A 14965-nucleotide genomic window follows, 5' to 3' on the forward strand; every position below is an offset into this window, starting at 1 on the left:
CAAGAGGGTGAAGAGATGGAGAATTAAACTTAAATGAGGCATGGTATTCGTACAGTTAGAGAAGAAACCATTTTTCTGACTAGCTTATTCTTTGTAAAAGGGGTCAAGGTTAGCTTATATATGTGGCCCCGGTAGTTAATGCTTTGTTGCTTAGCATTACGCCTCAGGTCTCTCTAGATTAAGACTGAGTTCATTCACGAGATTTTAGCACCAGCATCCTAGTGACTGTGACAGCTGCTGATAATGTGGAGATCTCTCTCTTAGGTAATTCACTGTTAGAGTGTTTAAATCACGGAATCTTTGGCAGTCAAAGAAGTAAGAGCTATTAAAGTTGTCTATCCAGCATTGCATTCTAAGATTGTGGAGACTGGGTTTAGGAGTGAAACAGGAGAAAAAACAAGGCATTAAAAATCTCTCAGATTAAATATTTACATATTTAGTTTGCTCTTTATCAATAATGCTGGACAAGCTCTTCCTAAAATTAGGTTCATTTAAACGAATAGAGGTAAGAGAAATTTGTTTAAAAGTTGTTGTAAAGCATTTGGTTGCCATGTGAAATGAAGAATCAGCAATAGTGGTAACGTTCTTCACTATTTTTTTGAACTATATCTAATATGCTAGACAGTTACAGGGCATTAGGAATACACAAAGAAATAAAAGATAATATGTGGCTCCTTATCTCAGGGCGTATGCAACTGGTAGGCAGTATGCGGGTAACAAATAATCAGTGTCATTATATAATTGTCCTGAAGGAGTTGTATACTAGGTAGTGAAGTCAAGAAGAGGAGTATCCCCCTGTCTGGAGAAAGACCTCACAAAAGAAAATTTGATGTTAGCTTATAATTTCAAGTTACACCTTTGTGGGTGATATAAAAATAAATTCTTGCAAGATGGAAGAAGAAAAAAATATTTTTTTTAATCATTGCCAATCTCTGCAGCCTCACAGTGGAAGACTTCTGCTGGCATACTTGTAGGCGTGAGACAAGAAAGAAGCATGTTTGTGTGGAAAGTTTCATGCTCATTATTGGAAGTACAAAATCTCCTTCCCTCATTATTCGCTTTCTTTCTGTTTTTCAACACTCAGTATCCTTCATCAAGCTATCTTTTGCATATAGAGATAAGGCCTGAGGAACTTAGGTGACCTTTTAGGTTGGTTCCAGGAAGAGGCCTTTAAGTTAGGAAGGGCATAATGTTCCCGTCACTTCTCAGTAAAAGGATCCCTCTTGTGTTTGTTTCACTGAGCACCCAAACCATGCTGACAGAGTTAGTCTTTATTCTAGGATAAAACCTGTACTGGTGTGTTTTCATGATTTCCCCCCTCCTCCACCCTCCAGCCTTTTCATATTTATTTGTTTCTGTTTCTGTCCCATGACTGGATCTGCATCTTCACAGGAATCACATTAAAAGTTTTTTTGGTGGTTTTCTTTTCAGAACAAATGTGACATTTCCTTCATCTCCCTGATTCAAAGTTGAGGAGGGCAAAATGTCAAAAATAATGAGGCCAAATGGATCTGAACACTGAATACCAATCACTGAAACAGTGCTCAGAGACTTTTTCTTCACAGTCATTACTAGAGGCTATGAGAGAAAACGCCTTGGAGGTTGTGGAATGAAGAGAAATCTGAAGCAGCTGTTAGGGAATTAGGAAAACGTCCCAGACATAGGTAGCACTAACTTGTTCATGTATTCATCCACATAGCATTGTGTGGAGTGCTAGATGCTGTGATGCAAAGGAAAATAAGGCATAGTCCTAACCTTTGGGAAATACTGTGTGGGAAAAAGACATGTAAGCTGACTCCTGCTGCCTCAGGGCTTATAAATAGGAACTATTATTCTTTCAACAAATATTTATTGACCTTGTATTATATTCCAGATTCCCTTCTAGGTGCTGAGAATAATAGAGTGAACAAAGCAGATGAAGTACCTCTCTTTATAGAGCTTACGTTCTAGTTAGGGATGATGGAGGTGGGGAATGAATGCAGACAGTAAATAAACAGTAAATATATATTATGTTCAGTGATAGTAAGAGCCATGGAGAAAAATTAAGCAAGTAAAAGGGATAGGGATTGCCAAACTCCTCACTAATAAGGCAGCATTTGAGCAGAGATCTAAGAGGGAAGTAAGAGATAAAACCAGGGGAATATCTGGGGAAAGAATGTTTAACAATCACAGTTAATGATTTATTGAGCATTTACTACGTGTCAGATACTCTTCTAAGCACTTTACATTGCTTAATTTATTTAATTCTTAAAAAATTATATAAAATAGGTACAATGACTATCCCCTTTGCATGTAACTTCTGAAAGTTTACAACTTAACTCTGATCTGTCTCATGCACTGAGAAAATTTATTCACTCTATACTAGAGTATAATTAAACCTCTAATTCAGAGTAGAATCATTTGAACGTATAGTAGACTTTTTAAACACATCCTGTTTTAATATTTTTTAACACATATCTTCTCAGGACTACGACAATATTAGTTGATGAACATCTACAAGGAATTTGCTTTCATAAATTTATTAGAATGGTTTTCTGTCACCGTTATTTGTTAAGATGGTGCTTATGGGGGTTAAGGGAGACAAGTCTCAGTTATCACAAATTCTAAACTAAAAATTTAAATGAAGTTTAATCATGCTGTTTATATTCTAAAGGAAAAGCTCAGTGACCAAATTTGAAAGCAGGTTGGAGCCTCCTAGAGAGGTAGGAGGCAACTGGGACTCCCCCTGGGGACACATATACTGGCAGCAGGCAGTGGGAAGCTCATTCTACCACAGGGACCCTGGTGCTGGCAAACAACATTTTGGAGTCCTCCTTCTAGCCTATTAGAACCAGGGGCTTACATGCCCACTAGTTGATTAGCACCAGCACTGGGATCCCCAAACCCCACAGCCAGCCATGCCGGGACCCAGCACTGCCCACCAGCAACACAAGACCAACCCTAGGACTTGCGGGCCTGCAACCAGGCACACCAGGAACCAGCCCAAGCCACCAGTGGACTGGCACCGGCCCTGGGACTTCCCAGGCCATGTAGCCAGCTGTGTCAGGACCCAGACCCACCTACCAACAGCTAGCAGCCTCCACATGAGGCAGGACCTGGCAGCCAACCGGGATGGGAACTAGCCCTACCTACCAGCATGCCCACAGTAGTTGACCCCACCACAACAGAAGTGCCCACTCAGCCCACATACAAAGGCACCCTTAGATTATATAGCTCTGGTGACCAGAGGGGAGTATGTAGCTGGGCCCCATAGGACATCTCTTACATAAGGTCACTTCTCCAAGAACAAGAAACATAACTGACTTGCCTAATACATACAAATAAACACAGAGAATTAGGCAAAATGAGGTGACAAAGGAACGTGTTTCAAATGAAGGAACAAACCCCAGAAGGAGAGCTAAGCAAAGTGATGAACAGTCTACCCAATAAAGGGTTCAAGGTAATGATCATAAAGATGCTGAATGAACTCAGGAAAAAAATTGATGAACACAGTGGCAGACTTAACAAAGAGAAAGGGTAAAGAAGAACCAAACAGAGCTGAAGAATGCAATAATTAATCATTGAAGTAAAAAATACACTAGAAGGAATCAACAGTAGATTAAATGATACAGAAGAACAGATCAACAAACTGGAAGACAGAGTAGTGGAAATCACCCAAGCTGAACAAAAGAAAGAGAAGAATTTAAAAAGTGAGGACAGTTTAAGAGACCTCTGGGACAACAAAAGCATACCAACATTTACATTATAGGGATCTCATAGGGAAAAGAGAGACAGAAAGGGGCAGGGAACTTATTTAAAACAAGAATAGCCAAAAATTTCCCTAACCTGGGAAGGGAAACAGACATCCAGGTCCAGGAAGCACAGAAAGTTCCGAACAAGATCAACCCAAAGAGGTCTACACCAAGACACATTGTAATTAAAATGACAAAAAATAAATATAAAGAGAGAATCTTAAAAGCAGCAAGAGAAAAGCAACTAGTTATGTACAAGGGAACTCCCATAAGACTGTCGGTTGACTTTTCAGCAGAAACTTTGCAGGTCAGAAGAGAGTGGCATGATATATTCAAAGTGATGAAAGGAAAAAACCTACAACCAAGAATACTTTACCCCGCAAGGCTACCATTCGAATTTGAAAGAGAGAGAAAGAGTTTTACAGACAAGCAAAAGCTAAAATTGTTCAGCACCACTAAACAGGCTTTACAAGAAACGTTACAGGGACTTCCCTAAGCATGAAAGAAAAGACCACAACTAGAAATATGAAAATTATGAAAGGAAAAATCTCATTGGTAAAAGCAAACAAACAGTAAAGATAGTAGATCAGCCACTTGTAAAGCTAGTAGGAAACTTGAAAGACAAGTAGTAAATTATCTATATCCACAATACGTGGTTAAGGAATACACAAAACAAAAAGATGTAAAATATGATATCAAAAAACATTAAATGTGGGCAGGGGAAGGCAGGAATAAAAACTGGAGTTGTTAGAATGTGTTCGAACTTGAGATCCACTTGAAATAATTATACACACACACACAACCCACCCTTACACCTATAGGAACTAGAAAAAGAAGAACAAAGCCCAAAATTAGTAGAAGGAAAGAAATGATAAACATCAGAGCAGAAATAAGTGAAATAGACACTTAAAACAGTAGAAAAGAGCAATGAAACTAAGAGCTTTCTTTGAAAAGGTAAGCAAATTGATAAACATTTAGCCAGACTCATCAAGAAAAAAGAGAGAGGACCCAAATGAATAAAATCAGAAATGAAAAAAAGAGATGTTACAGCCAACACCACAGAAATCAAAGGATCAAAAGGGATTACTGCAAACAACTATATGTGAGTAAATGGACAACCTAGAAGAAATGGATAAATTCCTAGAAAATTTCAGTCTCCCAAGACTAAATTAGGAAGAAATAGAAAATATTAATAAACCAATTACCAGTAATGGAGTTGAATCAAGATTGATCAAAAAACTTCCAACAAACAAAAATCCAGGACCAGATGGCTTCACAGGTGAATTTTATAAAATATTTAAAGAAGAGTTAATGCCTATGCTTCTCAAACTATTCCAAAAAATTGAAGAAGGAACAATTCTGAACTCATTCTACAAGGCCAACATCACCCCAATTCCAAAACCAAAGACGCCACAGAAAGAGAAATTTACAGGCCGATATCATTGATGAGATACAAAAATCCTTAACAAAATATTAGCAAACCAAATCCAGCAGTACAAAAAATGATGAGATACAAAAATCCTTAACAAAATATTAGCAAAATGCAAAATATTAGCAAACCGAATCCAGCAGTACATTAAAAGGATCATATACCATGATCAAGTAGATGCAAGGATAGTTCAATATTTGCAAATCAATCAATGTGATACACCACATTAACAAAACAAAGGATAAAAATCATATGATCATCTCAATAGTTGCAGAAAAAGCTTTTGACAAAATTCTATATTCATTTATAATAAAACTCTCAACTAAGTGGGCGTAGAGGAAACATACCTCAACATAACAAAGGCCATAAGATATCACAGACTAACAGCTAACATAATACTCAACTGTGAAAAGCTGAAAGCTTTTCCTCTAAGATCAGGAAGAAGACAAAGATGCCCAGTCTCACCACTTTTATTCAACATGGTATTGAAAGTCCTAGCCACAGCAACCAAAAGTTGTTAAGAGACTAAATCCTAAGAGTTTTCATCACAAGGAAAATTTTTTTTTCCTTTTTTAAAAATTTTGTCTGTAATGAGATGATGGAAGTTCACTAAACTTACTGTGGTAACCATTTCACGATGTGTGTAAGTCAGATCATTGTGCCTTAAACTTATACAGTGCTGCATGTCAATTATATCTCAATCGGGACTTCTCTGGTGGTCCAGTGGTAAAAAATCCGCCTTACAATGCAGGGGACGCAGGTTCAATCCCTGGTCAGGGAACTGGGATCCCATGTGACGCGGGGCAACTAGGCCTGCACGCTATAACTACTGAGCTTGTGTGCCTCAGCTATAGAGCCCACGTGCTGCAAACTACAGAGCCCATGTGCTCTGGAACCCGCACGCCACAACTACAGAGCCCACACGCTCTGGAGCCTGTAGGCCACAACTAGAGAGAAGACTGCGCACCGCAACGAAAGATCCCATATGCCTCAGCGAAGATCCCGCATGCCGCAACTAAGACCTGATGCAACCAAAAACAAATAAAATAATAGATCTTTTTAAAAATTATACCTCAATAAAACTGGAAGAAGAAAAAACAATGTATAAGTTGTATTTTTATAAAGATATATGCTTAAGGATAAAAGTGGGAAAGGAATGCATAAAATGAAAATGTGTCTGTGTGAAAAAAATATGAAAGCAGGTTGAAAAACCTCTTTAAGGTTACTTATTACGATGAAAATAAAGAGCTTTCTGTTTTCCATTCTTTCATGAATTGAAAGAGACATTCTGGTGCATATGTGTATTTTATATGTCATGTATTATATGTATTTTATATGCCAATAACTTTTAACATACAGGACACCCCAGAATGGTTTCTGCCCCATCAATGGATTCAAAGATGCTTTGTCAGCTACTCTATCGAATGCCAGAATTAAAGATTTCCTTACTGTCAGAAAGAGGGGGACTCTTGGTTAAAGGAGCTGGCTACCTCCTGCTGATAGGATACTATTTCCTGACAGAATTCTATGATTTCAGTGAGTTTGTATAAATTTATTTCTTTTTTCAGGTACCCCAGTTATGAATTTATTAGTGATAACTCTATCTCTTGGTCAGCTGGACTACATAATCGATACACAGAAAATTCACTTCGAGGTGTGATCCTGGATATACACTTTCTCTCCCAGGCAGACTTCCTAGTGTGTACTTTTTCATCCCAGGTAAGCATTTTTAAGTGATCAATACTCTTTGGTTATATTGAGTCAGAAAGTTCTTGGATTTTTAAAAAATGTTAGTTTTCATGACTCAGGTACAATGTTTTTAATATTGGGGAATGATCCCTTTTGTGAAAGAATGAGAAGATTCCAGAAAACATAGCTATTTGAGTGCACTGAATATTTAATTGTTTGCAAGCAATTGTTGAATACATCTCTACTGAAGCCAGCTACTGGGGTTGTTTAAAGTACTTGGCTTATTCACAGCATTTAACAGAAACAGCAAGTAATTAAGTTTACTTAATACTTTCTGATTTTGCATACAGTCAGTACGTAACCAGAGCCCATCCATTTCTACACATCAGTGCACTGATACTGAGAGGGTTAAATGCTCAGCATTTTGCCTCACTTGATTGCTTTATAGAAAATAAGAAAGAGTAAATGTAATTCCTCTTTCAGGTCCTTTTAACATTTCCACCAAGCAAGAAACTGTACATTATATTTAAGCAATACCATATTATAATCATTCTTTGAGTTTATTGTTATAGATATTTAATATGTTGTTGGTTTGGTGTGTGTGTTTTTATGAGTGCTCCAATCAGCCTTATATGCCCAGTGGAATATCAGCATAGAAAGATTTATTGTGGATTTTATTCAACTGTCTCATTTATGTGCGTATTATTGGTTAGTTTGTTCAACACGCGGTTAAATGATTGTTTGTGCTCAGACCTATACTAGGTGTAGAGGGAATTTCAAAGGAGATCGAAGATACAGCTCTTACCCTGGTCCAGAATCTAGTGAGCAAAATATCCACATGAAATAACCAGAGAATAATTACAAAGAAATATAAGCCATGTAAGATAAATATACGCCTGAAAGCTTAGAAGAAGCAGAGAAAAGAAAGTGTGAGAAGGAGAGACACATCATTTACATGGGAATATACTGCAGAGAGTATAAAGAAATGGACAGTTTTTTATTATGTGACAATGCACACTGTCACAATGGTATGGTGATATGATTGTTGGAAAGATACTTATCCCAGCAAAGCCTGTATGAGTTCCTTCAATGTGGCATAAGAATACAACTTAAGACGCAAAGACAGCTACACAGAACAGGAGTCACATGGCAGCAGTCCTCATCAGAGGGAAAACATGAAGGCATCCATAGCTGATATTCTCCCTAATTGGGGTGAGGATCCTATCTTTGAGAAGGCGGTGGGATGGGGGGAGGAGTTGTAACTACCTAGTCCCTCTCAACTGCTTTTGAGAATCTGGCTATGTGCCTACGTGATCAACAGGTGCAAATAACACATTTTCCAATGCTTCTTGCTAGAATGATTGAATCAAGAGTCACTTTCCCAGATGTACCACCGCCTCTGTAGGTCTAGATTTTAGGCCTTCCTAAAGTCTATTCCTTTAGTCCAGGGTTTCTCAACCTGGCACCGTTGGCATTTGGGGCCGGATAAGTTGCTGTGAGGTGCTGTCTTGTGCGTTATAGGATGCTTAGCAGCGTCCATGGCCAGTAGACCCTCACCTCAAGTTGTGACAGCCAACAGTGTCTCCAGACATTGCCACATGTCCCGGGTGGGGGGAGTCGGAAGGCAAAGTCACCCTTGTGAGAACCACTGCTCTAGTTATAAAGCTCTAAAAGTAAATAAATATATACATGTCTAAACATTTACCAACCTTACATGGAGGTAGACACTGAGACTTACAAGGACGTGCTCTATGTTTTGCTTTCCTTTGTCCAGCTCTCCTTAATAATGCCATTAGACTCATTCTGGAAAGAAAATCTTTTGTTTACTTCCCTTTTCAAGGATGTGCTGTAGAATTTTTGAGCCTCATAGCCTCATAAGTCTAGTTTTGACCCAGAAGTCAGGACCTCTGTCACTTCATGCTACTGGAAACCTGTCCAGGTTTGAAGAGCATATCGTTCACACTACTTTGTTCTGTTTTATGCATAATATCAACCTCTGTGTCTTCTTCAGACCTCAGATCCAGAGAAACAGTTTATATGAAGAAAGCGTAGTAATGAGAGGTCTGGTTGTATCCAAAGGAATAAGATTTGTGATTATATATTATATTGTTCCTAAAAACTCTTGGCAAGTCAAGTTTCATCCAAAATAACTCTGATCATTTAAACCAATATTTTGTGTCCCAAGATAGACTTGAATACCTCAAAACATGTTAGGGCTCAGAATAAAAGTTTAACAGTAAAAAATACCTTACATTTATATAGTGAGTAGCAGTTTGCTAAATGTGATCACCTCCTTTCTTGGTGACTAACAGCTGTAGCATTTGAGACTGTGGAATAATTCCACATTCAGTGATTAATCTTTGGGCTTCCTTGCACCCCGGTTTTTTTTGGTTTTTTGGTTTTTTGGTTTTTTTGGCTGCGTTGGGTCTTCATTGCTGCGTGCGGGCTTTCTCTAGTTGCGATGAGCAGGGTCTACTCTGCACGGGCTTCTCATTGTGGTGGCTTCTCTAGTTGCAGAGCATGGGCTCTAGGCACGCAGGCTTCAGTAGCTGTGGCACGTGGGCTTAGTAGTTGTGGTGCATGGGCTTAGTTGCTCCACGGCATATAAGATCTTCCCGGACCAGGGCTCGAACCCGTGTCCCCTGCATCGGCAGGTGGATTCTTAACCCCTGCACCACCAGGGAAGTCCTGCACCCCAGTATTTTTTGAAAATATTTTTAGTAAAAAGGCATTTGGTACAGTTTAATATTTTTGTGGTGTGAATGAGTTGGTTGGTGGCTTGTAGCATAAACCAAACCAAAATTGCCATAAACCAAAATCGGAATCGTTTGAAGAATGCCCCCAAAATGTCTCATCAGCAGTAGCAGTGGAGTTTGAGAAAACGTCATTGATGACATCAAAGTATCAAGCCATTGACTTCATGAGACAGAGAACAAGAATGAGGCATTGTGGGCTCTGGCGTCAGACTACCTGGGTTTAAATCCAACTTTGACCACTTAGTGACTCTGTGGCGTTTGAGCAAATTACTTAGCCTATCACTGACTTTTTCCCCCCCTCCCTGTAAAAATGGTAAATACAGTAATACCTACTGCATAAAGTTTTTGTGAGGATTAAAGAGTTATTATATGTAAAGCACTGAGAATAGTACTCAGCAATATGTTAAATGCAATGTTAGCTGCTATTATTATTTATAAAGGAATAGATATAGGTATATCTTTGCCTGTTAGACTCTACAGTATTTATTTTAACAGCTTTTTCTCACATGGCCCCATTTCAGACTATATGATCTCACGTTTTAGAAGGAACATGAAATATGCTGTTCAAGGATTCCATTACCTCTGCTTATGGTCGTGGGTGACGCTTAGGTTCCACATAGTCATTGTGTGCATTGGATGTGTATAACAGTTCTTCATAAAGAATAATAACCAGTAACATTCGGCATATTAATTCCTGTGCCAAGGTACCACCTTAACTCTATTTTATTAAGCTTCTTGAAAGAGAGCGTCACCATATAATATGAATTTCCAGAAACAAAAGCTCTTCATTCCCAAAGGGTGAGTGATAAGTAATAGTATTTGCTTTAGCAAATGCAGGTAAACTTGTGTATGTTTTGACTTTAGGGAACTTAATCTGCAGACTTTCCTGCAGAAAACAGAAGAAGACTAAAGCCTTACATCCAGAAGGGTGATAAGAGAATAAAACAATGAGAACCAAATCTCAGCCCAGAATAAAACATGGACAACCAACTTTCAAACTTTGCTTGATGATCTCATTTCAAGAGATGGTTAGAAGGGATAAAAGTTTAGTATCTTCTTCATAATGTTTTGACAATCCTGAAGTTTCAGTCATGTAAACTTTCTGTCTCCTGTATACTACCCTTTGAGGACTTTTACGCTATATGACAATAGTGAGAAAGAGTTTATCTGTTGACCATGTGCTATTGTAGACAATACTGGAAGAATGAAATGTATTGTTAGAAGGAAATTGCAAGGCCGGATTGATGTTTGAGAAACTGTAGGCACAAATGTCATGGTACCTTAATCAGGATTCTTTATAAGGTTTTGGACCCATTCTTCTCAGTCTTAGGGCTGCTAATCATTCTTGGTTTTATATCCACAAGTGAGGTCTGGGAATTCTCTCTCCTTAAGTGAAAAGTTTTTAAAAGCCAAGAATATGACTCTACTCTCTAATTTTGTTACTATTGTTGCACTCAGTTTTCTGAATTCTTTCATCAGAGCTGTTTCTCATAGCCAAGTTTGTCCTAAAAGCCTCGTAAATTGAAGAAAACAACCTTCAGGATTTAGTCTGAAAATTAGAGGCAATATTAACGCTTTTCAACAGCATCAAGTAAGTTTTGAAAGCTATGCAGTGCATCGCATTCCAAACTATTCTACCAAATACTCTGATCTTGTTCTGTGTTACTGGAAGTTGCCTATGCCCTAAGCATCTACTATGTCATTTAAGTTACTTTCATATTTAATGAAACCATCTAAAATCTGAAGCAAAGGAATTGGAGTTCCAATTCCAGCAGTTGACAGCTCACTCAGTTGTAGATGGGCAAAATATCAGGAAGGTTTTCTTTTTAAAATACTGTTTGTCAAGTTTTAGAATCAGGTTTTATAACTCTGGAATCTGATTTACAAAAACGGTTGGTAGATGTCCATTTTAAAGACTATGGGTAATCAACATTTTTTAAGGAACAGTCAACATTGTTCATTAGTTTCTCAATCATTAAAATCACCATAGGACAAAATTACTTTTTTTCCCCCCTGAGACACTTCCCTTTGTGGCACTTAATATGAGATTCTCCTGGCATTCTCTGTTGTTTCATTCCAAATCCACACACAGCGCAACTGGCCTCGTCATGTTTTGAATCAGATTTTGGAAAGCCCAGAGGGAGAAACCAGATACTACATTCATTTTATTCTAGACAGATGGCTCTCGATAGGAATTTCCACTGAGGTATGGTTCATGAAACGACAGTAGATACTGTTCTCTCATTGAATAGCAAAACAAAGCAGTTTACAGTAAAAGTTCACAGATATCCCAGCCTCACGCAGTGAGACAAGAGCCCACTTCCAACTTCTCACACTAGGAGATCCTTCTGGCCCTGTCAATTTTGACAAAAGCCAAGATCCCATCTGCTCTGAGAAAGCTTTGGAGGCTCATGCAAAGCTCAGCTGGTTGTTACTCAGGGATAAAATTCAAACTAATGGACCTTCCTCCACTTTTTAATTTTTTTTTTTTGTAAATACAGTCATATCTATGTTTTATCCTTCGGCAGGATTTTTGCTTTTACTCATTACTGTGTGCTTAGTAGTGTTCTAAAAATGATATAGTACCAAATCAACAGCAAATGAAATAAAACATATGTGTGGCCAAGCACTGCTTTGCAAACCATAGACTACCCCTCTCAATCATGCTACCTGTCAAGTATCAAACCTGAGTATTGACATCAACTGAAAGACCTCATTTACCTGTCACGTGATTTGGATTTGTTAAGCCCAGAGAGGAAGCCTAGGGTGATTAAATGCAAACGTTGACACCATAGTAATCTTTCTTGCCCTTTGCAGTAAATTGCCCCATGGTTAATATAGAGAAAAAATTTTAATTACTCAGAATGTTATATATGGATCTTAAGGATTAAATATCACCAGTGGACTTGCATCTCCACTGTTGGACTGGTATTATGCATGGAGCAGTATTCATTCAGAAGGTACTTACTGAGTGGCTACTCTGTGGCAGGCACTGTTCTAGGTACTTATCCTCAGAACCTAAGGCAGTTCAGTGTATGGTTTAGAGACAGAGAGTTCTAATTACATTTCTGCCATTTACTAGCTCCTTTATTCATTTTTTTTATTTTTTGGAAATTAATCTTTCTTTGGCATAGCTTCTTCAGCTGTAAAATGTAAATAATAACAGTAACCAACTCATAGGGTTGTTGTGAGAGTTAAGTGAGTTGAGAGGAAGCATGTATGCAAGTGCAGCTATTAGAACAGTGCTCAGTAAGCTCAGCTGCTCTCATTATTGCCATTATTATGAGAAGGAGAAAGAGTCTTATATTGGTCCACTCTGTGTCTGCAAGTTCTACCATTCGTAATTTCTTTGGCTTAAGAAAGTACACGTGGGGCTTCCCTGGTGACGCAGTCGTTGAAAGTCCACCTGCCGATGCAGGGGACACGGGTTCGTGCCCCGGTCCGGGAAGATCCCACATGTCGCGGAGTGGCTGGGCCCGTGAGCCATGGCCGCTGAGCCTGTGCGTCCGGAGCCTGTGCTCCGCAAGGGGAGAGGCCACAGCAGTGAGAGGCCCGCGTACCGCAAAAAAAAAAAAAAAAAAAAGTACATGTGTTACCCAGCGGCCTAATACATCAACAGCTATTGATACCAAAACATAAACTGATTATTAGGATTACCCCAAAAGAAAGCACATCCCTAAGGGTATGGGACTAAGGGCAGTGTTGTTTTTATGAGAGTGAGAAGTTTATTAATGAAAGGAGGAAACACATTAAGGTTCATTGCCATGGTGGGCATTGTGGTCATCCGAAAGACAGTACAAGGTCTTGCATCCCTGGCTAGGGATAGTTGAAAAGTGGGTGGAGGGGCCCTGATTATAAGACTCTCAGGTTTTCCCAAGGCCAGCCTTGGCCTTAAGTTATATCTTTCTGCTATTAAAATGTGAACGTGGAGAATAGGATCTGCAAGAAAAAATATGCTTAGCAGTTAACAAGCATAAACAGACTGCCTGGGTTCAAAACCTGAATATGCCACTTAATAGAAGTGTAACCTTGAGCATATTCCTTAAATGACCTTTGACATCCATAAAACGAGCATGATAAAATTTTATGGGGCTGCTGACAATTAAATTAGACCTAGAAACAATGTCTGACAGAAAAAACTCAGTAAATATGCCTCTATCATTGTTATTGTACTTTGCTATTATTGGAGCTGCTTTGTTTTAATTATTTAGTTTCTTTCCAAAGGCTTAACTTGATTTTGCTTGTGCTGTGTGGGCCTTTGGCTGAATTTGAAGTTCAAGTTCCAAATCTTTTTTAGCCTCATTTTGTTATAGTTTCAGTATTCTACCAGTGATCTCAATCGTACCAATGCAAAATTAGTTTGTTGTTGAAGTAGCAAATTTGAAAGCGAAGTTATTTTCTTGGTTCCATGTCTAGTTGAAATTCTAGCACTAGAATTTGGGCAGATCTCCTTGTATTTTAGTCCCTATCTGCAAAATTAAAAATACTATCTAAACTTAGTTTCATTTACAAATTACATATAGCATGTGAAAACCGCCCCTCGGGTTCCTAAAATTCACACTTCTTAAGGAGTTAAGTTGATGATTAACCTAATCAGATTCCATTTGCTCATAACATTTAAGAATTCAGTTTTTGATATCATGAATGCCAAAGTTTTAAAGAACTGCTGGGTAATCCTAAATTACTCCACTGAGCAGATTAACAATTACTATTAGTATCATTTTAAATATGTGCAAAAGTATTGGTGTAGGGACAATAAAACTTCATTAACGGAGGTAACTACAACTGGAGGTGTAGGAAAATTGACCTGAGTTGAGTCCTGTGTTCACAGTGTATAATGGAAGAATTTTCTAAGCAAAATGATAGTATTCTCTCTTTGGTCTTCACCTATTGTTAGAAAAGTTTCTGAAACCCATTTACTCTATAATGAATATATTTGTTAATTGCTTAAAATGTTATACCTCCATTAAGATAGTTATAGTTTATCACCAAGTATGAAGCTCAAGGAATGAAGCTCAGATTGTGAAATTCCAGCTGCCATCCAGTGGGAATGGTAGGTATTTTTTGGACAGAGGAATCTTTTGAGTAGCCTTAAGTGCATCAGGTAGATGCCTCGTCCCCAAAGTCTAGTTCATCTGATTTCAGTCTAGATGCTACTGTCTACACATCACACACATCACACTTTAGAACAGAAGTGGCAGATATATTTTAGCTCATTTGGCAATAGTTGATTGTCAGTAATTACATGAATTTCGGTTGAGAAGAGTTCTGAGACCCAGTCCAAATTAGCAGAAAAGAGTATGTGATTTATTAACACTGAATGAAGGAAAGGGAGCAGCAGCATTTGTGTAAAGTATTTA

General features: G+C 38.3%; 1 protein-coding gene across 5 annotated transcripts in view; it reads left to right on the forward strand.

Annotated features, from left to right (window-relative positions):
* FUT8 (fucosyltransferase 8) overlaps positions 1-14965 on the forward strand; it is a 317460-nt gene that overhangs the window by 301008 nt on the left and 1487 nt on the right. For all 5 annotated transcript variants that reach the window (XM_029238548.1, XM_029238546.1, XM_029238549.1 and 2 more), the window contains one exon: positions 6729-6879. In XM_029238548.1, the coding sequence (XP_029094381.1) occupies positions 6729-6879 (151 nt within the window). The remainder of the gene's footprint in view (positions 1-6728; positions 6880-14965) is intronic.

The sequence above is a fragment of the Monodon monoceros genome, unplaced genomic scaffold (assembly GCF_005190385.1).
Source record: "Monodon monoceros isolate NGI ecotype Baffin Bay Population unplaced genomic scaffold, NGI_Narwhal_1 Super_Scaffold_21, whole genome shotgun sequence".
Lineage (NCBI taxonomy): Eukaryota > Metazoa > Chordata > Mammalia > Artiodactyla > Monodontidae > Monodon > Monodon monoceros.